General features: G+C 43.3%; 1 protein-coding gene across 5 annotated transcripts in view; it reads left to right on the forward strand.

Moving 5' to 3' along the window:
• Positions 1-25,553, forward strand: part of LOC124069352 (receptor-type tyrosine-protein phosphatase F) — a 154,057-nt gene that overhangs the window by 94,319 nt on the left and 34,185 nt on the right. For 3 of the 5 annotated variants that reach the window (XM_046408439.1, XM_046408442.1, XM_046408440.1), the window contains exons 7-19: positions 2,656-2,925; positions 3,844-4,425; positions 4,728-4,861; positions 5,411-5,555; positions 9,075-9,380; positions 10,491-10,684; positions 15,738-15,764; positions 18,765-18,882; positions 19,386-19,958; positions 20,747-20,847; positions 21,545-21,792; positions 23,506-23,584; positions 25,080-25,304. In XM_046408439.1, coding sequence (XP_046264395.1) covers positions 2,656-2,925; positions 3,844-4,425; positions 4,728-4,861; positions 5,411-5,555; positions 9,075-9,380; positions 10,491-10,684; positions 15,738-15,764; positions 18,765-18,882; positions 19,386-19,958; positions 20,747-20,847; positions 21,545-21,792; positions 23,506-23,584; positions 25,080-25,304 — 3,002 coding nt within the window. The remainder of the gene's footprint in view (positions 1-2,655; positions 2,926-3,843; positions 4,426-4,727; positions 4,862-5,410; positions 5,556-9,074; positions 9,381-10,490; positions 10,685-15,737; positions 15,765-18,764; positions 18,883-19,385; positions 19,959-20,746; positions 20,848-21,544; positions 21,793-23,505; positions 23,585-25,079; positions 25,305-25,553) is intronic. The other 2 variants (XM_046408441.1, XM_046408443.1) reach the window with 1 other exon arrangement.

The following is a 25,553-nucleotide window of genomic DNA, read 5'->3' on the forward strand; positions in this document are numbered from 1 at the left end:
AGGGGGATGATCAACCATCATGGTAACCCAGCGATGCTGCCAGGAAGCCTGGGAGCCCGCTGACTCTGTGCCAGTTTGCACAGATATTGATTGACTGAACAGGTTCTGCTATCCTTGGGCACTTTGTCAAGGCGGTTAAATTTATAGGTATCCAGCAAGCAGGCAGGCAGAGTGGAGACAGGGCTTATTTTGTGGTTTTGATAGAGTCCCGGAGCCCGTCTCTCCAAGCTGCTCTCAACAGGAGAGAGGCTTCAGGGGAATCGATAACAATTACCTGCCCTCTAGTCATTTTGTTCCACAGCACCTCTCCAAACTTAACCGCACAACATGAATTATTCACAACATTAAGTGTTCAATATACACGGGCCCCATTGACTGACTGCTCTTAGCGCTGTTTAGTCTATGGAATCATGAAAGAATAACAGATACTTTGAACTTAATGTTTTTACATTAGAGACGCTTCTCTCAGGTTTCCCTTTTTCATAAGCATGTGTTGTGAAAAATAGGCACAGTTGTGTGAGAAGACACAGGTTGCCATCACATGAGTGGAATACTAACGCCTTTTTTGTTCCTGGAAATGCTCAAAGGAAAGTCTGTCATGCATTAGTCATACTGGAAATCAGATGTTCAGTCATTTATGTGAGAAAATTGGACCAAGTTTCTCCTTTATCTTCTACTCTCAGCGCACTCAGGCCTGTGATCCCATCCCATATCTTCCCTCAGCTCCCGTGCATGCTTCGCTTGAGAATGTTACCCTTGTCCCGTTCCCAGGCTGGTGGTGCTACTTGGCCTGTCCCATCCTCGGATTTAAAAATCAGCCATTTCCCTGTGAAAAATGTGTCATAGCTGATGTTAATCTTTTTGCGCTGTTAATGTGTGTTGCTTTTTTCCTGCATGAAACCGTCCTTGTAAAGTAATAGCTAACTAACGATGCACCCTCTTGTTGATTGAGTCATTTTGTACATTTTTCATTGTTATTTATATTTAACAGTCATCGTTACTCTGTCCTAAACCTCTTTAGCATTGCCAGTGTTAAGTGTTAAATTGATTTTTAATTTTTATCTTTTTTTTTAACCTTCTCAAAAGGTTAGTTTTCATAAAAAGACCAGTAAATATTTGATTTATTTTGGATATTATGTGATACAAACTCAACATGCCAGTTTCCAAAATACATTTTGGTGTGTTTTGTGGCTCAGAGCTGGGATATTAATATTTTTATGAGATATCGAGCCAAGTAGTTTAAGCCCACATGATTTTATTGATTAAAAAAACAGCAGCAGGTCTAAATACGAACCCTGAATTATTTTGGGAAAATTCAGATGAGTGTGAACCAGGTTCTCCTTATTATAGTGCAGTCCAGACAACCAGCCTTTTCCTGACTAGAATCTCAAAAGATGCTTTTGTGTGGGGTTTTTTCCATTTCACTACATAATGAGGGGCATAACAAGCATGGCTATATAGTAACAACGTTCTGGTTCAAATTAAATTGGGGAAGGAGGGGTGAAGGGTGGGGGAAAGTGAAGGTGGAGGGAGACTCACATTTGAAAATCCATTTTCATGGAGACCGGTGCAAAAGAGCAATTACAGTCAAGGTTTTTTTTTTTTTTTTTTTTCCCAGAGAGACACAGAGATGTTGTAGTGCATTAGGGAAAACAAGCAGTATAAATTGTGCAGGGATAGTTTCATGCTGTAGTGTTTTGAATACACACAACCAGCCACAGTGGGTTCTCATGAGGGAGCTACAGTGTTTGACTTGGCTTCACTTTCTTCACAATCAAGGTTAAAGAAGTCAGAGCTTCTCCTTCATACATTCGGTGCATACTATGGTAATGTTCATCATATCATAAATTTAACAGGTCTGACATTGATGGATGTTCACATAGCAGTGTTAAGTTTAAGATTTCTTTACCGTGTCATACGGATAAGTTTGTCGTGCTTGCCAAAAGTTACCAGAAAAGATCTAAAGTGTGTAAATATGGCAGGCATTTCTTGTGTATCTTTATTTAGACAGAAAACAAGTCATATGTAAATGCTGGCTGCCTGTTTATTCTGGGCCGGCTTTTCAGTATTGCATGGAGCCTCTGCATCGGCGTTTGCCTTGTCCCCGGCGACGTCAACGGGCCCTCCTTGTCTCCATGGGAACCCCTTTTTAATGTCAGCCTATCTGCATATCAGAACTGCACAAAGAGAGGGAGAGGGAGAAAGTGAGTGAGAAAGACAGGCTGAGCAGAAGGAGCCATGGAGAGGGAGGAGAAATCAAACAATGCCATCTCCACAGGGTCCCTCAATGATGCAACTCTCACTACCATTTGACACGTTGACAAAAGAGGGCCAGACATAGTCTCCAGCAAAACTGGGCTATTTTTTTGATTATATTCCCTTTTGTAGGCGAGAGGATAAAACACCCCCTCGAAGTTTCCTTGTGAATTTCCAGAGCCATTTTGTGACAGTCCTATTATTCCCATTGTGCTCTGCTGCACATTCGGACAAAAGCGATCATTCTACATTGTATTAGCTTTTAGAGTTATCTTTTAGCCTTGTGGTGGTGTATGGGCCAAGACCATTTGTGAAATCACTAAAAAAAAAAAAAATCATATTCACCCTGCACATACTACCTATTTCATTATTTTCTCCTGCCCCTTTTCTTCCTCTTAGTGCGAAGAGTCCCACCCAGGTTCTCTATTCCACCCACCAATCAAGAAGTAATGCCTGGCGGCAGTGTCAACCTGACATGTGTGGCAGTGGGGTCACCGATGCCCTATGTCAAGTGGACAACGGGCTTGGTGGACCTGACAAAGGAGGAAGAGATGCCAATGGGACGCAACGTGCTGGAGGTCACCAACATCCGTGAGTCAGCAAACTACACCTGCGTGGCCATCTCTTCTCTGGGCATGATTGAAGCCACTGCTCAGGTCACTGTCAAAGGTGAGAGCCATTGTTTACACCTTCTGTCCCTGAGTGAGGCTGTTGCTGTAATGATGTGAACTCTGCTGCTGATTTGCGTCACCCACGGATTTCTTTTATTTGTGATAATGGGTTGTGATAAAGCAAAATAAACTCCTTTCAAATGGCCTCTGAAACTTTTTTTAGATAATCACTGCTGGCGCTGTGCTGTGGCCTATGGTTTTTGTTGATTCTGAGTGGTTAAAAAAAAAGTGGCTGTGGCTGTTTTCAGTCTGTTTGTCAGTGAACACTGATGTCAGGGTTTGTGTGTGCTGCTTTCTGCATGTCCACTGAATCCTTTTTTTTCGTGCAAAGAAGAGTTTGTGTAATTGTGGCTCTACCCACTAGTGTGTATGTTACTGTATGAGTGTGTTGCCAGCCCATCGCAGCCTCTCTTATCAGGTGTTGTCTCTATTGATCCGTCTTTCCACTCAGCTGATCGATACACAGAATGTCACAGTCATTTAGAGAGACCACAGCAATATAGACCCCCCCCCCCCTTCAAAGAGGCCATAATGAAGACCCTCTGTTTTGTTTGTATTTTTCACACCCTCATAAGGGGAACCACTCTTGCAATTTTCTTCTTTTGTCAGTAATGACCAGGCCAGTTATAAGACACAAAATTGGGATTTCGGTCTAGCTGTTCTTTTCATTTGGGGATATTGGCGGCTGACAGCACTGTAAGGATTACCTTATGAAGCAATCATTTCTGTGCTTTGAGTTACAAAATGGAGACATGAATGGGCATCTTTTCTCCAAAAGAAATAATTTTTGTTGTGTTGTGCCCACATTTTAAGAATGTATAAAACATGTCAGACATCCCATTTTTCTCAAATTATCTGCAAGTCCTAAAAGTCCACTCTTGATATCAAAGCTAATACCCTGCCTCTCCCTCCTCAGCTTTGCCAAAGCCTCCCACCTCCCTCATTGTGACCGAGACCACCGCCACCAGTGTGACTCTGACCTGGGACTCTGGAAACCCAGAACCTGTCTCCTACTACATGATCCAATACAGAGCCAAGTTGTCAGACAATGGCTTTCAAGAAGTGGAAGGTGTGGCCACTACCCGTTACAGCATCGGTGGACTCAGCCCCTACTCTGAGTATGAGTTTCGTGTCATGGCTGTCAACAACATTGGCCGCGGGCCACCCAGCGACCCCGTGGAGACACGCACTGGTGAACAGGCCCCCTCCTCGCCACCTCTGCACGTCCAAGCACGCATGCTGAGTGCCAGCACAATGCTGGTCCAGTGGGAACCTCCCGAGGAACCCAATGGGCAAATCAGGGGCTACCGGGTGTACTACAGCTCGGACATGACGGCTCCACTCAGCGCCTGGCAGAAGCACAACACAGACGACAGCAGTCTGACTACCATCTCAGGCCTTATTCCTGATATCACCTACAGCCTTAGGGTGCTGGGCTTCACGTCTGTAGGTGACGGGCCACCTTCTGACATCCTGCAGGTCAAAACCCAGCAGGGAGGTGAGCAGCCAGCGTTAATTAATGAGTGTATGTTCATGTGCACATGTAAAATTTTATGTTTTCCCTGTGTCGCTTGTGTACACATGTTTACATATAGTGCCAGTTAAAAGCTTAGATTAGGCATGTGCAGTTACATGAAGGTGCTGTATTTCTTTAGGCTTTCTGTGTATTGGCTTCATGCAAACGCCTTCCCATGCATTCGGTTTTGTGGAGGTGGTTATATTTGCTGACACTGTAGAGAACATTTAACTTCTTTTAATGTGCTCCTTTTATTAACCCCCCCCCCCCCTCCCCGTCCCCAGTTCCTGCCCAACCATCCAGCTTTGAAGCCGAGGCTGAGCTGGACAGCCGGATCATGCTAACGTGGCTGTGGCCCGTACAAGACCCCATCACTAAGTATGAGCTGCAGTACTGGGAGGCCGGCTCAGACAAAAAGGTTAGAATAACAACATGAAGTTGTAACTTTTTTATGACCTGTTTTTCTCTGCTGTATACCATCTTTCTTTAGCTGGCTCTTTGTTTCTGCTATCTGTCTGTCTGTCTGTCTTGCCTCTCATTCTGCTGTGAGATTGCAGACGAATGAATCTTGCTCTTTATGATGCAATTTCTCTGAACGGGAAGCTGCAGCTGAAGCAATGTTATTGTAGTAATGCACTCAACCCCCCAGCTGATGATAAAGATTTACTGTAGTAACAGACACCAAAGTTGTTCTTTTCTTTGTCTTAGCTTTGTGGCCCTTCGTTCAACTCTGCTAGACCACAGCACCAGTTGTAAACTAGACAAGTTGCTCTCCAATTCGGCTGTATTCTCCACTCGATTGCAAGTAGGAAGGAGAGATCGTAGTCGAGGCTTCATGATTTCAGTTTGAGATTAGCTCCCCCAAAACAATAAAACAAACCCTGCCCTTTTAGATCAGTACATGGTAAGGACACGTATGACTGTTTTTGATTTTAATTCAGTAGCATCTTTCTGTCTACCCCTCCAGACGCATGTGACCTTCAACCCAGCGGGCTCCTATGCTGTGGACCATCTAAAGCCTGATACCTTGTACCGTTTCTCGCTGGCAGCCCGTTCTGAGATGGGTTTAGGCGTCTACACTCAGCCAATTGAGGCTCGTACCGCCCAGTCCAGTAAGTGCATCTTTTTTCTCCCTTGCGTTGTCTCTCTCATGTGTCTTAGCTCCTTGCTATCCACTAACCAGTGATTTTGCACAGTAACAGTCAACCACAGCCGGCTGAAGCAGGTTTAGGTTTATGCAGGGTAAAGTTGTGTTTCACAGAGCTTAAATCAGAAAGAGTTGGCAGCTTGAATGTCAAGTCAATTTCAGCACAACATAAAATGCTGACGGTGCAGCCACCCCGGCGAGCCTCATGCTTCCGCCACCTCCCCTCTGCCACCAACACTAACCCACCTGTCCATCTATGAGAGGGCAGGCCCTGTGTTCAGTGTCAAAGGTACGTGTCTTTGTGTGTCTTTATCCCACATTTGTGAGTGCTGTGTTATTTTGCTTCATATCGTTTGCTTTTACAGTGCCAGCACTCAAAATGTCACTCTGCCTGCTGGTTTTTCTGCTTTGGTGGCACCATGCTTGTACCACCTCACTCAGGAGACTGTGTGCAGCACATTTGAGCCTTGCACACATCCTGTACAGAACCACATTTTATATTTGTGCTTGTAAGTGTGCCTTTATAATTTGTTTAGCTAGAGACAAGATGTTTCACTCTGTTGAAATTGTTGGAACTACAGAAAACAGAGGTTTAATCTTCCAAGATAGAGAACTTCCAAGAATCCGTAGGCTTAGTTTGGGATATCTCTAGTGCACGTATTTTTGAATGCCAAAATTATACTGGTACACTTTAAGACAAAGACATTCCCAAGAAAAGGTTGTTGAAAATATTAAAATGTCTGCCCAGTTGTTTACTGGCTGCGAAAAAGGAATATGAAAGACTGAACAGAAGGTATTTATATGTATTTCTTAGACTCTTCTCTAACTTTCGGACAGACAAAATCACCGAAGAGTCAACACCTCTGACAAGCACAGGGTTGTGTAACTGTCAACCGAGATCAGTATAGTGAATGAGTCTTGTACCTCTTGAGCTTCCGAGGACACAGAATTTGGATTTCACACAGCAGGAGGATGTTGTGCATGAAATAAGCAGCAGCCTTGGGAAGGTTCTGAGGCAAATAGTCATTGGGGAAGTGTGACATTTTCCAGTGCTGCATTTAAATGTTTTAGTTTCATTCAGAGCAATGAACATAATTGAGCTGTACTCATATATTTTCTCTGTTTATGTGTGGTCAATAATACAACTCTGCTACCCAGCAAAGACTCAGTTGTCTTTAAAAGTGACATGAAAACAGACAGTGAAGTTTTTTTTCAGTAATAGTGATCAAGATGGTTGAAATGGTTAGTTTAATTTGCAATTAGATTTTTTTTTTTAAAAAAAAGGTTATCCTTAAAACCAAAAAGCAGAGCACAAGATAGAAACCAAATATTTTACAGTAATACACAAGGAAACACCGTACAAAACTAAACATAAGTAACTGTAAGGCGAAGGTGTTGGTCTTTTGTTTGTGCAGTCTGCAGTGAAATATGTTGATATTTGAATAATGATAAAATACACAAAATGCTAATTTTTCCATCTGTAACTCTTCAGTTTTGCATCTGAATATGTCTTAAGTGTATATGATCAAATACTCATGTTTTGGAGGAAGGAGAGAATGATAGAGGTGCTTTATCTTTTCTATCTATAGTCTTATCTGTATTTTAAGCCTGCTCATTTTCACCTCTGAGACTTATGTGTTTCCTGTGGTGTTTTCCTCCTTTGATCGAGCAGATTTTTCATCAGGACCTCAATATCACAATCTATTCTGCAAATCATCAGCAATGTTTCGATTCATTCTGTCTCCTTTATGTAATACCTGTTATACTGTCTTTCTGTCCATTTTCATGTGGACCAGGCGCCACCTGATGATGTTTTTGTGACAGTTAATCATCATTAAAACTAACTGTTCATTGCTCTGCTAATTAAAAAAGAAATGTGTTGGGCATGCTCTGTAAGAACACCTTGCACACCTTGAATTTTCTTCTTGTTATTTCATTTTATTTTCCATTTAAGGAGGCCTTTTTTGTAGAGCTGAATAAGTTTGCCACTGAGTTAGATGCATGTAATGTGTGAATGCTGTTTTGTTTGTTTTCAGTGTTGTGTTTGTACCTTATTTTAAATCTGTTTATTGGTTTTTCTGTTTTCCCCTCTGGACTTGAGAGTCTACGTGCATTTTATACAGCAGCTGTTTTAAATTGTTTGCAGTACTCGTAGACTCAGACTGCAGGTTAGCTAGACATTACCAGCTCCATAAATATACGTGATACTGTATATGATATTTGTGTTTCTATACATACTGAGACATGAGAAGTGTTTGTGATCATAAAACATAGTGAAATGAGATGTGCAGAATACAACTGAATATGAGTGGCATGTCCATATTATGGATTAGTATAGATTAAAAAACAGCATTGTCACAGCATTGCTGGTTTGATTCCAGTCATTCAAATCCAAAAGGCTAATGATGGCGTGGCTGATGTAGGAAATCTGGAACATTGAGGACTCTGTCCCATCTGATAACAATAACAACATAACAATATTATTTCCATTGCAGTGGCTACAGAGCAGATGTTGACCATATCTGGAATGTTCAGAACTGTTATTGATTAGGAAATCAGAAGTGTGTTTACAACTCTGGGCAATCCAGTGTATCTCAGCTGCAGTACTGAACAGGCTCTGACAAACACTGTTATGAAGCCCAGAGCTTCCGCATCAATGTGCAAACACCAGTCAACACTGTCAAGTACTTGTTCACACTCTCACACATCTATGGCCACTTTATCGCTCCCTCTGCATACTGTGAGAGGCAGCAGAGAGGACAGTCAGGGGCAAATTATGTCTTTATAGAAACATTGCCTTGCAAAATTTTGGCACATTTTACATTCCATGGCCTCTTGCATAAATGCAGTGCCAAGCACAGCTTCAACAAGCGCCTGGTAATGTGTTTTTACAGCCAGTCTCTCAGTCCGGAGGTAGTATCCTGTTTAGTATGGAAGCTTTTTGCATTCAGTATGAAAAACAATTAGGATGTTTTATTCAAACTTGCAGTATTTTTCTATGAAATGTATCAAATGATTATATGAATCTCAGCAGAACAGAAAGTGACTCAAAAGAGTCCCTCACTATGAGGTGAAGGACATGTCAAAACATTGACCTTGATGTCCTGCACTTCACATAGAATCAATACCTGGAAAAGATCCAGTTAGGGAAGGCTTTGTCCCTCATCCTGATGTCCTTAAACACAGTTTATATTTTCCAAGTTGAATTTGTAATTTTTGACAGAAAATACAAAAACCTGCTCAGTACCCAAAAGTGAACAAAACAAAATCTGATGCGCAGGAAAAATTACAGCTTTAGTCTTTATATGTAGCTTAATTTGTATTCATACTGTATGTACATTTTGAATAATACATTTTAATTATTATACTGAGTGCCGTACAAAAAGCTTCCAGTTTCACCTTCTGTTTGCTTGTGTTTTAGTTTTTTTTGTTTGCTTGATCCATGCCCCCCTCTGTGTGGTTGTGCTCCCCTCCCCCCCTACAGCCCCATCAGCCCCCCCTCAGGAGGTACAGCTGGTCAGCCTGAGCTCCACCAGCCTCAAGGTGAGTTGGGTTGCTCCGCCCGCCGCTAGCCGCCACGGTGCCATTGTCCGCTACACGGTCAGCTACCAGGCCATGGCTGGGGAGGACACGGAGCGGCATGAGGTGCCCGAAATCAGCGCAGACGCCACTAGCTATGTGCTGGAGGGCCTGGAGAAGTGGACCGAGTATCAGGTGTGGGTGTGTGCGCACACTGACGTGGGCCCGGGCCCTGAGAGTGCCCCAGTGAAGGGTAGAACCAGAGAGGATGGTAGGTCGACATCTCCCCTTAAGCAGACTGCTCCTCACATCTGGGTTGCTTGGGGCTGTCTGTCACTATTTCCCTTCACTCCTTTCAACTTCTGCTGCACATTTCACTGTGTCCTGTGATGAGTTTTGAGTTAATGAGGCCGTTTTGGTGGGTGGGCAGGGAGGATGGGGTGGTCACACTCTTCTTTGTTCTTCTTTCCAACTTGTTCTTTATAGCTTTAACACTTTCCGTCTAAGGCAGGTTAAGGCTCATCACCCCGAGGGCCTCAGCTCTGCACCACTTTCCTCTGTTTTCGCTGTTTAACTGCCTTCTTGTTTTTATGCCTCTGTGCCAGCAATAATGCAGTCAGATAACAATAAACTGTACATCCATCTGTGCGTCTGTCCGCTTGTACATACATCCATCTGTTCTCGTGAATGGCAATGGCTTGAAGGAACTTCTACAAATTTAACACAAATATCCATAACTGATGAACTGATTTAAACCTTTGGTGGTCAATGCCACAGTGACCTCATACAATACATTTTAGTCATAATTCATGAATGGTGACAAAACTCTATCAGTCACTAAATATATTACATGATTCTGGGCAGACGTGGATGTTAACTGCAATTTGACCAGGGGCACAGAGGCATACAACCAGTTCCTGTTTTGTTCTGTTCAGGGTAATCGGAATGATAGGAATGGAGCAGAACCCCCCCTTCCTTTCCATCGCTCCTGCTTATTCCTCGTTTTGTTTGTAGTTTGATAGAGAGCTGCTGCCCCTAAGAGAGAGTTGTCTATAATTAATGTGTTTGAAGTGTGCTGCAACACAGCTAATTTCATACCAGAATTAAGGGCATTACAGGCGTCTCCATACCTCATGCTGTCCCGTTTAGGGTGTTTCGGGGACGCAGTAGATGTAGACAGTCTAAAGTGATTTGATCAAATCTACTATCACTTCCTTCTGCAGAGCAGCCAGGTCTACTGAAAACTAAGGAGTCATTATTTTGATATGAGTATATGGCTCCTCATCCCAAAACATAATGAACTGAGGAAAATCACCATCTCAGCATTTTTTGACTTTTTCCTCCCCCATTCCCCTTTTTTGTTTTTTTTCCTGGTTTCCAGTGCCAGGAGCACCCCCAAGGAAGCTGGAGGTGGAGGCCATAAACTCAACAGCAATCCGGGTTACCTGGAAGCCACCCCTGCAGGCGAAGCAGCATGGCCAGATCCGAGGCTACCAAGTCATCTTCTCTCGGCTCGAAAATGGCGAACCGCGAGGCCAGCCTAATATCATGGACGTTGCTTTGCCAGAGGCACAGGTACTGGATGATGTCTTACTCTTCCCCTTTTCCAGTCTTTCTCTCTCCGTCTTTCACTGTCTGTAGTTACTTATGTTCATTTCCCATTATTTTCATTCTCCACTGCTCCCCTGTTCCCTACCATTCTCTGAGTTCACACTTCATTTCCCCCATACCAAGCGACACATGGAATTTTCTTTCCATCAACTGTTCGAACCCCCTCTCTACCTTTTTTTTCCCTCCATTGTTCCCTACATGTGACATTTGACTCTAAATTGCTACCCTGCTCCCACAGCTTTGGATTAGCTGTGGTAACAAGATCCATTCTAATTCTACAGTAATAGCTATTAAATATTTTATACGTGTTACATCAGGATGGGGCTTAGTGGAATCAATGCACCTCTTTTTGCAGTTTAGCTGTAATACATATGCACTGCCTTGTTACCATGTTTATAAATTAGAGTTTCCTGACAACGCCCTCTAATGCAGGCTTCTCCGAATCACCCAAAGCTGTGTGACACCATGAGATGGATGAGAGATTGTAATCCTTAAGAGGGTTCAGATATTCATGAATATCTTAAAACCAAAAACCTCCACTCTCACTTTTTTTCCCCCTCTGTTTGAGAAACGAGAGACCAGCTTAAGAGCCTCTTTCTGATTGTTTGCTGCAAGAAGCATTTGTGCAAACACACTTTTACCCTTGATGGCATCACACAGAAACATCTAATTTAATCAAGTAAGCGCTCTCGGGCTGCAGGAGTATCACAAAATAAATAAAAAATCTGAACATGTTTGCAGCATTTACTGAGCATAAATGCTTTGCAGCAGCATTTAGGGAGGCCAACAGGTTGCTGGTTCAGTTCCCAGGCAGTAAACGCAGCAGTTATAAACCCACATTTGCTTTGAGAAACACCCTGCTGTCCTAAGTCTTATCATGTCATAAGACAAAGTACTCTGAAAGTCACTTAGCATTACATGACCCAGGTAATGCTAAGTAGGATAAAATTCATCTTAATTTTAGCCATAGGGAGATCAGAATAACAGTATAAGAGAGGCTGACTGATGGTCTACCCTCAACCCAAACACAGTCCAATACTTTTGTTTTACAGCAGTAATTTCTGGCAGCTACCGCTGACAGCTCATTGTTATCTGACTGTGTACTAGAGTGCTTGACAGCCAGGACAGGATCGTTTGGTCTGGACAAAGAGAAAAACATGTTCGCTGCTCGTCTTCCTGGAAGTGTTTTCCTTATGTCGACGTGTTCACCGGGACTTTGTTTTGTGTTATGAAAATTGAACTGAACATTACCCTGCTTGTTGTGCAAACAGTTCTCCCTGCCATGTCTCATTTGTGCCAAGTTCATACAATAAACACAAAGACATGCTGCAATTTGGCGCTCAACAAAGCTCTCGTGTTCCAATTTGGTGTCCAGAACACCTCTCAAACTCACTGTCCCCTCCCTGGCAGAATTTCTCCTCCCTCCTCCCTTGTTTTTTAATTTTTTCTCCTACCTCCAACTCCCTTCCTTTTTTCTCGTGTCCTCTTTTTGCACCCGTTGAGCAATTACCAAAGACTTGCGTGCAGGTTGGTTACCCTTGATTGAGTCATCTCTGGAGATTGTTTTCCATGAGACGAGGCTGAGTAGCCAACCTGCAAGGACCTGCCCAGACGTCACTGAAGACCACACAGACAGCTGACACTCCCTTGTCTGTGTTCGCCCAACTGGTTTTAGAACAATCCCTCCTTTTCTAATGCATCCCTCCATTCCTGTACCCCAAAAACAAGTGGAAAAACACGGCAGATAACATGAACAAACACGCACACTGTTGAGATCAACCTTGGAGCAGGCGTTCCAGCTGGCTGAGAAGAGTTCATGACTCATCCCAGACTCATGCAAATCCCTCAAACGCACACCTGTAATTGATGATAAATGAAAGGAAAAAACAATTTTCTTCTATCTTGGCACAACCCACAGTGCTTTCCTCGAGAATTTGCCTAATGTGTTGTGAAATCAGTTCCATATCCACCCTTTCACCTGCATTAGATGCACGGTAAGCCTGCCAGGAGGAGAAAACACAAAACCCACAATACAGCACAGCCTCACCTTAGACTTCAGTCACGAATCTAACTCGACTGATTGGATTGCAGATTCTGTCAAAATCGCTATCACCTCTCCCCTTGTCTTCATCTCTCTGTTTCTGGCTCCTTCACTCCTGTTTGCCCTCTCTCAGGGTTAGCTGAAACACTGGGAGGAGAGCTAGGAAAGCTTGCCTGTGCGTGGGTGGGTTAAGCGCCTCTTTTTCTTTTCAAGCAGGAGCCCACACAGCGCCCTCATTTCCCTGCTAAATTTAAACCAGAGGCCATGTTAACTGTGATGTTATCGACCCCTTTTCCAACCAAATTTCTACTGGGAAGGTGGCCTGAACCTGAGTGGGCAAGTCCGCCACACCACATAGCCTGCTTCATCACTGCAGCAACTTCTAGGCTCATGTTGTTCATATGCCGTCTATAAAAGTGGGCAGAAAATGGCGTGATTGAGTTTGAAGCCATTAGCCACCGTCTGCGCTTCTGTACATTTTCTGCACAAGTTTGCCTTCCTGCACAAGTTTGCTTTCATTCAGCGCTACTTTCCTAGGTTCATTTTGTTTGACCACTCATGCGTTTTTGTGGGTTTGTGTGGGAGCGAGCGAGGCAATGCTTCACTGACTCCGCGGCCTTCGCTGCCTCAGATTGGAGTTGAATGTGAATCGGGAAAAAAAAAAAAAAAAGAGAGAGAAAAGAAGCACCTCAGCCCGTTTCACTCCATCAATCATGACAGCTCCTTCTCTTCCACATCACTCGTTCCCATTTTTATAGCCACACATCTCAGCCCATGTCATCACATTTGCATTCACCCGCCTGCAAATTATACCGCTCCGTTTCTACAAACGACGCTTATCAGCAATGATGTGTTTTCAGCTTGCGTTGGCATTCGAAATATAAATGGGGGATAATTTATAATTCTCCCATGGACTTAAGCAGAAAGCAAAAGCAGTTGCGATAGAAAGGGATTAAGCCCAAGATGAGATAGGAACTCTTGCAAACCTTAATGTGTTTGCTGCTCTGTTGACATACTGAGTGGAGTAGACGGTAAACACATTAAGCAATTAAGCACGTCACAAACTGTTATTCATGGAGTTAAGTAGCAGCTGTTCTTAAATGGTACTATTTAGTGCCCCACTATGTCAGGGGAGCATGAGGCAACAGTTGTTAATGCACCACGTGTGTCAACCAGTCGCATCTGGGACCATGCGACGGTCTTGCTCATGCTTCAGTTAGCTGGTTGGTGATAAAGATTCATCCACAGGGAAAAGGGTGGACAAGTTGGGGCTTTTCATATGCCAACAGTCAATGGAGGATGATGAACACCATCTCTCCAGTGCACAATGAATCAGCAGAGTGAAAGACTCGCCCACTATTGTTTGTGAAAGTCTGGCTTGGCAAGAAAGGGAAAGTTGAGCAAATAGGAAGACAGGTACCACTGATGAATTTTGTCTTTATGTCTTCTGTGTAAGCTTCAAAAGGAGTAGTTCACCTAGTTTACAAAAATTACCTCTAATGGTATCTAGATGTTGTGTAAAATATATAGCTTTGTTTTAAGTCTTGTTCTGCCTTGGGGGCTGAGCAATTTGATGAAATTATCTTTTCTCAGCCATAAGTGAGATTTAGATTTATAATGTGTTACTAGCGGCATTGTTTCCACACAAAAAAAACCTTATAGATGTCTATAGTTTGTTGTTTAGAGCCTCCCAATGTTCCTTTTAAACCTAATTTCACATTTGGTATGATATTTAGTATATATACATATAAACGGTACTAACAGTATAACTTGGTAATTTTCAAAAAAATAATTGTAACAGATAATCATAACATTCAAAAGTAGCATTGCATATGTGATAATGACAGCTGCATAATTGTGCACTTATGGTAATAATGACACACAGCTGTCAAGTTTCATCTAACAACGTTTTAATACCCTCAATGTTGTCTGCTCTGCACTCTGCTGTCAAGCTAACATTTAGTTTCTACAGGCTGACGGGATTTTTTGCTGTAGTTTTTTTTTGTTGTTGTTGTTTGTTTTTTCAGTGTTTTGAGCAAAACTGATGACATTCGCTTTATACTCGTAGAGTTATTTTCTTTTTAATTTGGTTGAACCAAACCTTTAACCAGAACTGTTCATGGTTGCTTTGCTTCCTTCCGTTATCCCCCAGATGTAATCACGTGGCGCCGCCGCCCCACCACCCTCACCCACCTTCCTTCCTCGTGCTCACTTCATTCGGTGTTCCCCCGTTTTGTCCCACATCAGTGTCATCTCTCCTGGCCTTTGTCAGCCAGGTCACCCATCAGTGAACTCCTCTGCAGCGACTGAACTGTGGAGCGAGCTGCTGGTAAACACCAGCAGTTGCGTTCTGCATCGATGGTGTTTGATGTCACAACGCTAGCATAGCGGCACTGGTAATAGGATTTCACGCTCGGCACCGACGGAGCCCCGCGGCAAGAAATGGGCTTTCACTTCCCCCGGGAATCACTTGGCCAAGCACAGCGAGCAAGGAGAACATTTTGAAAACATATTGAAATATAATGAATAAAAGGCCCTCCCTCCATTTCTGAAAGAAAAGAGGAAATGCTTCAGAGATTCTGCATAGTTTAGGCTCCGTATCCACAGCGAGATAGTTATCATTCTGAGCAGAGGTGTTCTGTGATTAAGGAAGAGAGAGTGTTTTTTTATTGGATTCATAGGCAAATGGGAAACAAGGCAGTGCATCATAAACAATAATGAATTTCTCAACCATTGCTCAACTTAGCTACACAATTGGTTTTATGTCACTCAACTTGTCTTCATTTCTTTTTTTTTTCTCCTTCTCTTCCATCAAACTCTCTCCCTCTGTGTTTTTGTCTTCTGCATGACTGTTGACACCTACATTCATCTGTCTTTGAGCGAAAAAAAGACCAGCGCTTTTTTTCCCTTGCCTGTTGTGTTGTCTCTGACTCATTTCTCTCCCCGCCCTGTGTCCTGTGTCTTCTCTCCCATCAGTGGAATATTGAGGAGTCCACCGAGCATGTGAGTAACCCTCATGTGTGCTGCTGGGTTGTCATGCAGGGCAGGCTCTTCTCCCCTCTGCAATTTAGGGGTGCTGTGTGCGCTTGTGGATTGTGAGTTGTGTGTGTCTGTGTGCGTTTATTTCTGTGTGTGCCATGCCTGTAATCCACTCAGTGTGAATCCTCATGAAAGATCATAACCCCATCATAACCACAGCAAGAGATGTGTATCCTAATGATTGCTGGTTTTTGCTGGTTTCATATATATAGGTGTGTGTGTATGTGTGTGTGTGTGTGTGTGTACAGCAACCACACAGCTTGAGGATTACTTCCACTGATGATTGCGTCTAATATTTCAGCATTTTACCATAAGACGAAGTCGTAGTAACCACTGGGCATTCACTCAGATGTGAGACACCTACTGCAGCGAGCATGCGGCGCTTTCCTCCGTCACTGAGCGTGCAGTGCAGTCAAAGGCTGTGTGTCACTATCCCAGTGTGATGCTGACATTAATCAGGCTCACCTAACCTCCTGTCTCACCTACTGTTCCAGATGACATGTCTATCTGAGGGGAGGAGCTGTGTGCTTTATCAGCTCCACACATCTCCAAGATTGCCACCAGCCTTTCATGTTCTTTTCATTTGCCTTGATGGCAGCTCACTGTTCCATGGCTGTCACTCAGCCCTTTGTTATGGCTTATTACTTCCTAGATGTCATATTGCACCGGCATAAATGCAGAGCCACTTACTGTTCGTAGTCAGACATTTTCTAGAAACCTGCCAGAACAACAGACCTTGTTCTTGCCGCATTCAAGCAAAAGCACAGAAGTTGTTCAAAAAGAAATTCTATAGCTTTCAAGAAATTGCATCAGAGAGTTAATTTGAACAATTTTGGTTACATGTTGCCTCATAGAAAACTGTTTAATCAATCCAGTAAACGTCCGGTTAGGCGACTGCTTTCTCAGTGTTTTAGTTCCGCTGTTTTTATATCAAAACTGCATGTGTTTTTTTCTTTCTTTATAAATTAGCCAGCTGGATGTGCGCAGATCATGTTATTTATTTGACAACAGCCGGTTGTTCTGTTCTGTTTGCACATCACACATGGCCAGATTCCTTCAGCTACACCCACATGGCGTGAGTCAGATTTGCCTCCTCTCCCTCTCCTCTTAATATGTTGATTAACACCTGACAGACACAGAGCTAGACACTGTCAAAGGAAGACATCTGTTCACACATCTTTATTATTTCTTTAGCAGCCATGTTTAGGCAATTGTGGGCTGTGTGCCAGGTAACTAAATGAAGTGTGAGTAGCCACGGACAGAACAGGAAAAAAACAATAGCACGGCATTGTTTTAGCAAAATTGTGTGAAGTCTATATATTTGTTTTAACAATGTTGCCCATTTTTACTTTGGAATATCCTACCCTAGTGAAGATAGTGGCGTAGGCAGCCGTGCACAAAAGAATTCATTTCTATTACCAGTCCACTTGATAATCTCTGTAATGCCCTTTGGTGCTGCTCTAAGCATTTGCTCTGAAGGAAACTTTGAAGCCTGGCTTTTTCTATTTTCTGCTGAGTTTCAGAAGTGTTTCTGGGCATGATTTGACCTTGGCAGAATGGTAGAAAGAAAGATCTCTGCCACTGCTCAGACTGTTAAAGCTATTTTGTATGATTAAAGTAATGAGACTTCCTCCATAAAGTTAAAATGGTTTTATGATACAGTAATTTAGCATTTCTCCCCCGTCTCTCTTAAAGGCTAGTATGGGAGCACCAAATGTCCCCTAAAAAGAGGGGCAGTAAAAAGCATTGTCAAACAGAACTGGCTTATATAGACTGTTAAATGTTCTTCTATGGTTAGGAAATTAAAACTTCATTAGTTAGAGAAACAGCATTAGGGCAAAGCCGTATAATATTCCGAGAGTATGAGAAGTTTGCGAGGAGTTCCGGCAGGAAGGCTCGTAGGCATCTGCGTATTCGTCCTCTCAGTGGCCCCAGTCAGAAACAGACAACTCCAGCATGTGTGCTCAAGCCGCAGGCATCAATTTGTTCTCAGTATCGAGTGTGCGCTCGCATCTGTGTGCGTCGTTGTGTGAGTGCACATGTGCACATTTATGGTGCGTCAGTACGTGCACGCAAGCTTCAATGTGTGTTTATGTACAGTATGTACATTAGTGAGTATGTGCTTTCATGTATGTGTATGTCTGTTTGCATATGGGCTTTGTTAAAGCTCAGAGAGTGTTTAATTCCAGCGTGTGTGGGTGTGTGTTTTTATTCAGACTGATGCAGTCTGGTGAAGTGAGTGCCAGCACTGCAGCAGGTTACCAATAACAGTGTGTTACTGTTGTTTGCTGATTCTCTGCTGTCTGTTTGTTCCTGACTGTTGAGTTACTGATGTGTTCAACCACCTTAGTGTGTCTGTGTTTTTGTGCAGAGGCTGTTTAACATTCCCAACTTACATGGGAACCCAGAGGACAATAAATACCAAGAATGTGACATCAGTAATGTAAAACATCAGTTTTCCTATGTTTAAGATTTATTTTTCAGGCTGTCCCACCATCAGGAGTGGACTGTTTGTGTGCTTTTATAGACTGCAGTGATGTAGTAGTGATGATCCTAAGCTCCTCTGGGTACCTCATGCTTATCCATGCAGCAGACATGAACACTGACACACTGGTGATGTTCTGGCTCAGTTGGTTTGTTTGTTGGTTCATGGGTTCAGTGTGTGCCTTAAGATTGGGTGCAGGAGCTTTTCTTGACCTAAGAAAAGCTTCTGCTCCCGTTTGTGTGCCTTCAGAACTTCTCTCTGTTAAATGCTCCAAATGTTTTGTTTCCTTTTTAAGGTAAACTGGTCAAGAAACTACACATGGATTGTTGTGTTTTCTTTTTTCTTTTTGGTGCTGTGTTTTGTGAGGGGACAGCAGCTTGTGTGAGAGGGATTTTTTTTTTGTTTTGCCACTGAGGCGGTCTCACTCAGGTTCACCAGTTCCTGTTAACCCCTGACCATGTGACTTTTCCATTTTGCAGGAGGCCATCATTGGTGGACTGCAGTCTGAAACCACCTACTCTGTCACTGTGGCAGCGTACACCACCAAGGGAGATGGAGCTAGGAGCAAAGCTAAAGTCATCACCACAACCGGAGCAGGTCAGAGTCAGCTTTATCGGGCCTATCATGTAAAACAGGATATTTGCGTGTTTACAGTGAATACTGTGGTGTTGACTTCAAGGCTCAAAATTGATAACCTCTGTTTCCCTCACTCGAGACGGTACTATGATTAAGAGACTGTCTACGTGACTGCGGTGTCTTGTTATTTTTAGTTGGATGCTGCATGTATGTAATCTTCAGCACCCACACTGACAATAACTAACTGCTCTTAAAGTGCTATGACCAAGGCATGTAGCCTTCATGTGCTGATCTGCTTTATATATATATATACACACACACACACACACACACACTCACACACACGTAGGAGGAATGAATGTTCTTAACACAATGAAAAAAACGCACCCTATTTCCAGCCTACTTGCTATGCTAAGCTAATTGGCTGCCTTCTAATTGGCTGCTTTAGCATCAGTTTTGCCAGAAAGCAAAAAAGTGTGTGTCGCCAAATGTTAAATACTAAACTACTTCCATCTTATTTTCAGTGCCAGGAAAGCCCACAATGATGATCAGCACCACCATGGGCAACACAGCGCTGATTCAATGGCAGCCACCTAAGGAAATGGTGGGTGAGCTGATGGGCTACCAGCTGCAGTACAAACGCACTGATGAGGAAACCTACACTTCACGCGAACTGAGAAAGACAGACGACCATTATACTGTCACTGAGCTGCACAAAGGCGCCACCTACGTCTTCCGACTCAGCGCCCGCAACCGCGCCGGCTTCGGTGAGGCTTACGTAAAGGAGATCAGCACCCCTGAAGATGTGCCTTCAGGCTTCCCATTCAACCTGCGAGTCACGGGACTGACCCAGTCCAGCACCCAGCTGACCTGGGAGCCCCCGCTTTTGGCTGAAAGGAACGGCAAGATCATATACTACATGGTTGTGTACAGGGACATCAACAGTCAGCAGAACAGCACCAACCGCACGGCCTACACGAATATGACCATCCATGGCCTTAATCCTGACACCACCTACGACATCCGAGTGCAGGCTTTCACCAGTAAGGGCGGGGGACCCCTCAGCCCCAGCATTCAGAGCAGGACCATGTCGAACGGTAGGACATCCGGATGGACACATTTATACGTAAACATATGAGAGGTGTTTGATTTGAAAACATAAAATCAGGGCACTGCACACAGTGTTACATTACACAGACACTCTTCATCTACACAGGCAGCCTTGAACACAGCATATGTGAGCATATACACGAACTCTGTATCATCTGCTTATATTTTGAAAACTGTATAATCGTCTCTTTTCTGGCTTTATCAGTGCCACGTGTTTCTCATCTACCACTCAGTACAGTGCAGCACCATGTTTATTGATTTATAGAGTACTAATCTCATTACACGCTACAGTCACATTAACATGCTGCCTCATCCCCCCCTCCCGTTAGACACAAACCTAAAGTGTACCCAGCGTGTGTCTCCTCATGCATTTTATAATCTTATAAATGTAAGATTTCTTATTTATAACCACTTGTGACTGCTGTCTATTTTAAGACGCATGTTGTCACTCCCATATACATTTCTTGGTTATGGCAGAGATCTCCGCCTGTTGCAAATATCTTGTTGTGAACTGGATGTAATGACTGGAACAGGCTTAACGAGATGAAGACTATTTTTATGTGTTCCGTAACCGAGCGTGAATGCGATTGTTGATGTTCTTCGAACCCCCCCGGTGTGTTGACAAGTTTGGTCTGAAGGTATCACCGCCAAATAAGTTCACAGTGTTTACTGGGAGGGTGTTGCTTGCTGTACTGTAGTGTGAAATTGAATTACGCACAGTTTGTGGTGTACATGTCATACTTGAGATTTTAATCGAAGGATTTTCCCACCCTAGATTTTCCCACCCTAAACTTTGGTGTCAAAGCTGTCATGAAAACATCTGTCCTCCTCACCTGGGATTTGCCACAAAACTACAAATCCCAGGCAACTTTCAAGGTAAGTGCCAGGATTTCAGCAATCCTGCAATAAAATGCATTTCAGTATGGTTTTATAAAGTCTACTATCTCATAATGCTTGTTGCTGTTATACTTGTATTGATTGCAAGGCAGTTTATAGCCTCAAATCAACAACCAAAATAAATACAGTACATTATAAAGAATGGTAGAAATGAAAGTTGTTTTCACTGGAAAGTTACTGCTCTTAGTTCAACACAATATAGAAGTAGTCATGTACATGTTTGTAACATAACTGCACTGCAGTGCTACACTATTAGCACACTTAACACTTTGACCAGGGTGTAATGCAGTGACTTTCTCCAGTTGCACAGAAAAATGTGAAAAGCCAGATTCATGCTCATTTGTGAGGTGTAATAATCTGTCAGAATGAGATTATATCAATTCCCACCCCATGGTAATGGAGCAAAGACAATTTGAGGTGTAAAAAGAAAACACTATTGAATAAGCACCAATGAACGAGTTTGACACTGAATCACATGTGATGAGGTGTCAGATGAGGTGAGATGGGCACGTCTCTTAGGACCATACTGCTTTTGCCCATGCGTGCATCGGTGTGTGTGTGTGTGTGTGTGTTGGAGGGACTGAGAGGAGAGAGTGTTACCTTTGTGTGGTAGACAGACATTTTGTGTATGTATCTTAAAACCATAACTCCAAGCTTTCCCCTTGTATGCTCACAGATCTTGTACAACCAACAAAGCGTTGAGGTGCTGGGAAACCTGAAGAGGAGGCTCATCACTCAGCTCCAGCCTGACACGGACTACTCTTTTGTGCTGACAAGCAAGGGCAACATCGCTGGGGGTCTGCAGCAGCAGGTGTCCATCCGTACTGCCCCTGACCTGATCAAAACCAAGCCCAGTACACATCAGGCTCAGGGTGGCAAGATGACAATCATCCTCCCTAAAGTCCAGACCACGACACGTGTCAGGTCAGTACTGAGAAACACGTACGGATCATATGGGTAGGTTAGCTCAGAGTCTGGGAATAAATCCACCAATAGATGATGTTTTCCTAAATTAGCCTAACGAATTAAGTTTTGTGTTTGATTCTCAGCTGCTGTAGTGGCCAAGCTTTCCATCGGTGTTCAGCAGAGTGTCTTGTGTGGAAAATAGAGAAAGAGTTACCTACTGTTTATGTGATTACCACTTACTGATGAAAGTCTTACTAATAACAAAACACACTGTGGCACTAAAGCTATGGTGATATTTAGGATACGCAACAATGTGATGTGTAACAGTCATCCTGCAGTTAAATCTCTCAGCCATTTAATCCTTGACAGTTAACAAAAAGTACATTTAGACTTCCATTTTAGGGAAAGTTTAAATGTATAAACAACACTATAAAAAAAACATCAAATTTATACTCTAAGTAAATTTAAACAAGATCTGAACAAAGGAATTTGTGCTTGACATTTTGGGGCTTGTTTTTGGCCCCGGGCTCCTACACAGCCGCTTAGCGTCAAAGCGTTATCATTCAGCAGTTAAATCAGCTGCAGCACTGAAAACTGAACAACCTTTCTAACAGCAACAGCTAAACAAGCAGCACACTTGTTTCTGATCAATACTTAAGCTATTTTGAAACTTGAAACTGCAACCTTTAGTCTCAGAAGACTGTGCACCAGCGGCTGATGATAATCATGACTTTTAACATCAAGTCGAGCTGTATTATCTTTCGACTCAAACTGTTAAAAGCAGAATTGTGCCTGACCCTAAGTAATGCATTTCCTTCAGATACACACACACACATACACACACACACGGACAGACAGACACATCTGAGCAGGTGGGAGTGCACAGGGTTGATTGGTAAAAAGATTACAGGGCTGTCAAGGCTAGCCAAGCTCCATCACAGATTGACAGGCAAAGAGTGCACGTGATTGGGGTTGGGAGGATGGAGGTGTGTGTGTGTGTTTCTATGTGTGTATATGTGGGGATGAGTGTCGGGGGTGTTGAAGAGTCTTGTTTTACATGTCTTCTCCCACTCCAAGACTTGACTGACTGTTGAATCACAGAGTTGAGGCCCAGAGAGAAGGTGAGAGAAGCAGCTGCTTTCACTGTCGGCAGCAGCTGATTTTACAAGCAGCTGATTGCCGCAGTGGGGAAAAACTTGGAGCAAAGATAAGACGGACTGGTTCGGAGCACAGGCACAGATGTCTGTGCAATGCGTACTCATAAGCACGTCCCTCCATTTATTACCTTACTCCTTAGTTTGACCCTACACTCTTAAATGTCTTTCTGGTGTCTTGCTTTTCCTTCTATTTTTTGCCTTTATAATGATAGCAGTAAAAGCACACACACAAGTAGTCACATAGCTGGTCCTATTAACCTGAGGATTCCTATGAGGATCTCTGTTAGCGGAAGGCTCCCCTCGCTGGGATAGTGTTTGTTCCAGTCTATATGGCAGATGTTCTTAGTGATTAGCCATTAATTGGAGAATGCAGTGCCAATCTGCTGGTGTTCGACCTTGGATGGACCCGCTGGTGTACACCTCAAGTGTTGAATTCAGCCCAGCAAGCCTCACAGTCAAAGTATGTTTTTCTAAATGTTTTGACTGTGTTATTAATGCACTGGGCCTATTTTGATCTCAGTGTGTATGCGCTTCAGTCAGTCTTTCTTAACACAGGCTTTATTTTTCTTGGCAGGTGGTACTACATCGTGGTGGTGCCGGTGTCCCAGTCGACGCGACAGTGGAAGAATCCAGACGAGATGGACCTGGATGAGGTGAGTGCCAGCCGGTGGCTGATTGGCTAATGTGCAGGGTCAGGGGTCACTGATAGCATCTTCCGTTCCAACTGGGTAGGAAGTCACCGGTTGTAGCTAATTAGCTCTACCCTCCTGGGCGTGTGGATGGGGGCGGCAGGGCAGAGAGATTTTAAACAATGACTCACTCAGGCAGGTGGAGAATGTCCTGATTGGATGCCAGGTCTACAGACAGTGCCCATCTGCTGAATCCAACAGCCTGAATGCGCAGAGAATAATCTTGTATAACTATTGATGTAAATGTTAAGCTTTATATATAGCACTTTGCAATAGAGTAGTTACAAATTACTGCTCCACTGCTATATTTTTCTTTATAGTCAGGCAATTCCAAACAAAGTTTTACATAAGGTATTCAAATGAGGATAAAGATTTATGACCACCTTATTATTCCATTGAATAAGGCCTTCCTTGTCCTCAAGAGAATTTAAACTAAATGACATTTCTAAATATTAATAGCGTCATTTTTAAGTAAACTGCGAGGCTCATTGGTTTGGATTGCTATTGTTCAAGCTCCCCGAAGAAATAACAAGAGACCGAGAGAGGGAGAGACATGGGACTCCCTGAGTCATTAAACACTGAGGAGGCCATTGTCTCCTCCCTTCGACATAATGATTTAATAAAGCTACATCTGGAGCAGCACATGAGACATCACTGACAGAAAACAAAATGCTGCTGAAAACACAATGCCGCAGTGCCGGGTGCTCCTGCTCATTTATTAACCAGGCTGGCAGTCATGCTGAGATTGTGTGCTGGAGCATGCGTTAATTGCTCACTTCGTGGCTTCGCTGAATTGTTTGCAAAGTTTTATCACTGAGCAAAGGGCATTTTAGCTGTGTGGAATCATTATCTCTTATTGGAGGCATGGGAACAACCAGACCTGGTCTTGTGATGCAAATTAAACTTTTTTTCCTTCTAGGAGTTGATGGAAGTTAGGGGCACTGAGCAAGTGGAAGAGCTTCCACTTAATTTAATTAGGATTTCGTTGTTTTTTTTTTTTGTGAGAACTGAGACTTTTACCTCCATGTTACAGTATGATTATGTGAATTTGGTCTCATTTTAATAAGAAATTGATTTTTCCTTCTTCTCATCTGAAGAGAGGAAGATCAGACTCCAGGGTCCAAACATGTTTGACCTTATAGGTACAGTGTGTAGGATTTAGGAGCAGAAATGTCATATAATTTTACCACAAATGGATTAGTGTATGCTCAACTGAAACTAAAAATCACCGTGTTCTTGTTACCTCAGAAAAAGCCTTAGAGTTGTTTCACTGCCACGTTTCTGCAGCATCCCAGAACTGACATAGCTAAACACAGACACCAGAGAATGTTTTTAGCAGCCACCGTAGTGGGAAGGATGAGAAGAGGGATGTTCAGTTGCTGCAGTCTGCGACCACCCCGCTAGATGCCTCCTAATTTAACGAACTGGAACTTTAACCTTCGCTCTGTGCTTTCCACAGCTGCTCAAGTCAAGTGAAGGTCCTGTCCTGAGGCGCAGACGCCACCTGGATTCCTCCAAGCCTTACATCGCTGCCAAGCTGGCCTCACTGCCGACCACCTTCACCCTGGGTGATGAGAAGATGTACAACGGCTTCTACAACAAGCCGCTGACCAGTTCGCAGGAGTATCTCTGCTTTGTCCTGGCCACGCTCCGATCCGAAGAGGCAGACAGCAGTGCTAATTATGTAAGAGACACGCACACACACACATTAGTAAAACTTGCTTTTACTGATTAAGGACAGACAGTCGTTCTCAACACCACGACTTATCCTAGTATTTTTCCATTTCTGGGTAAGATAAGATTTAGTCTTTATTTGGAGGGAAGTTGTTTAAAAAAAGAGGGGGGGATTAGAAAAGTGCACATATAAAATAAAATATTTGTATGTGTCACCTCCTCTTTTTTCAGAAAAACTATTTAAATTTATCATCCAGGC

Source organism: Scatophagus argus, chromosome 13 (genome assembly GCF_020382885.2).
Source record: "Scatophagus argus isolate fScaArg1 chromosome 13, fScaArg1.pri, whole genome shotgun sequence".
Taxonomy (NCBI): domain Eukaryota; kingdom Metazoa; phylum Chordata; class Actinopteri; family Scatophagidae; genus Scatophagus; species Scatophagus argus.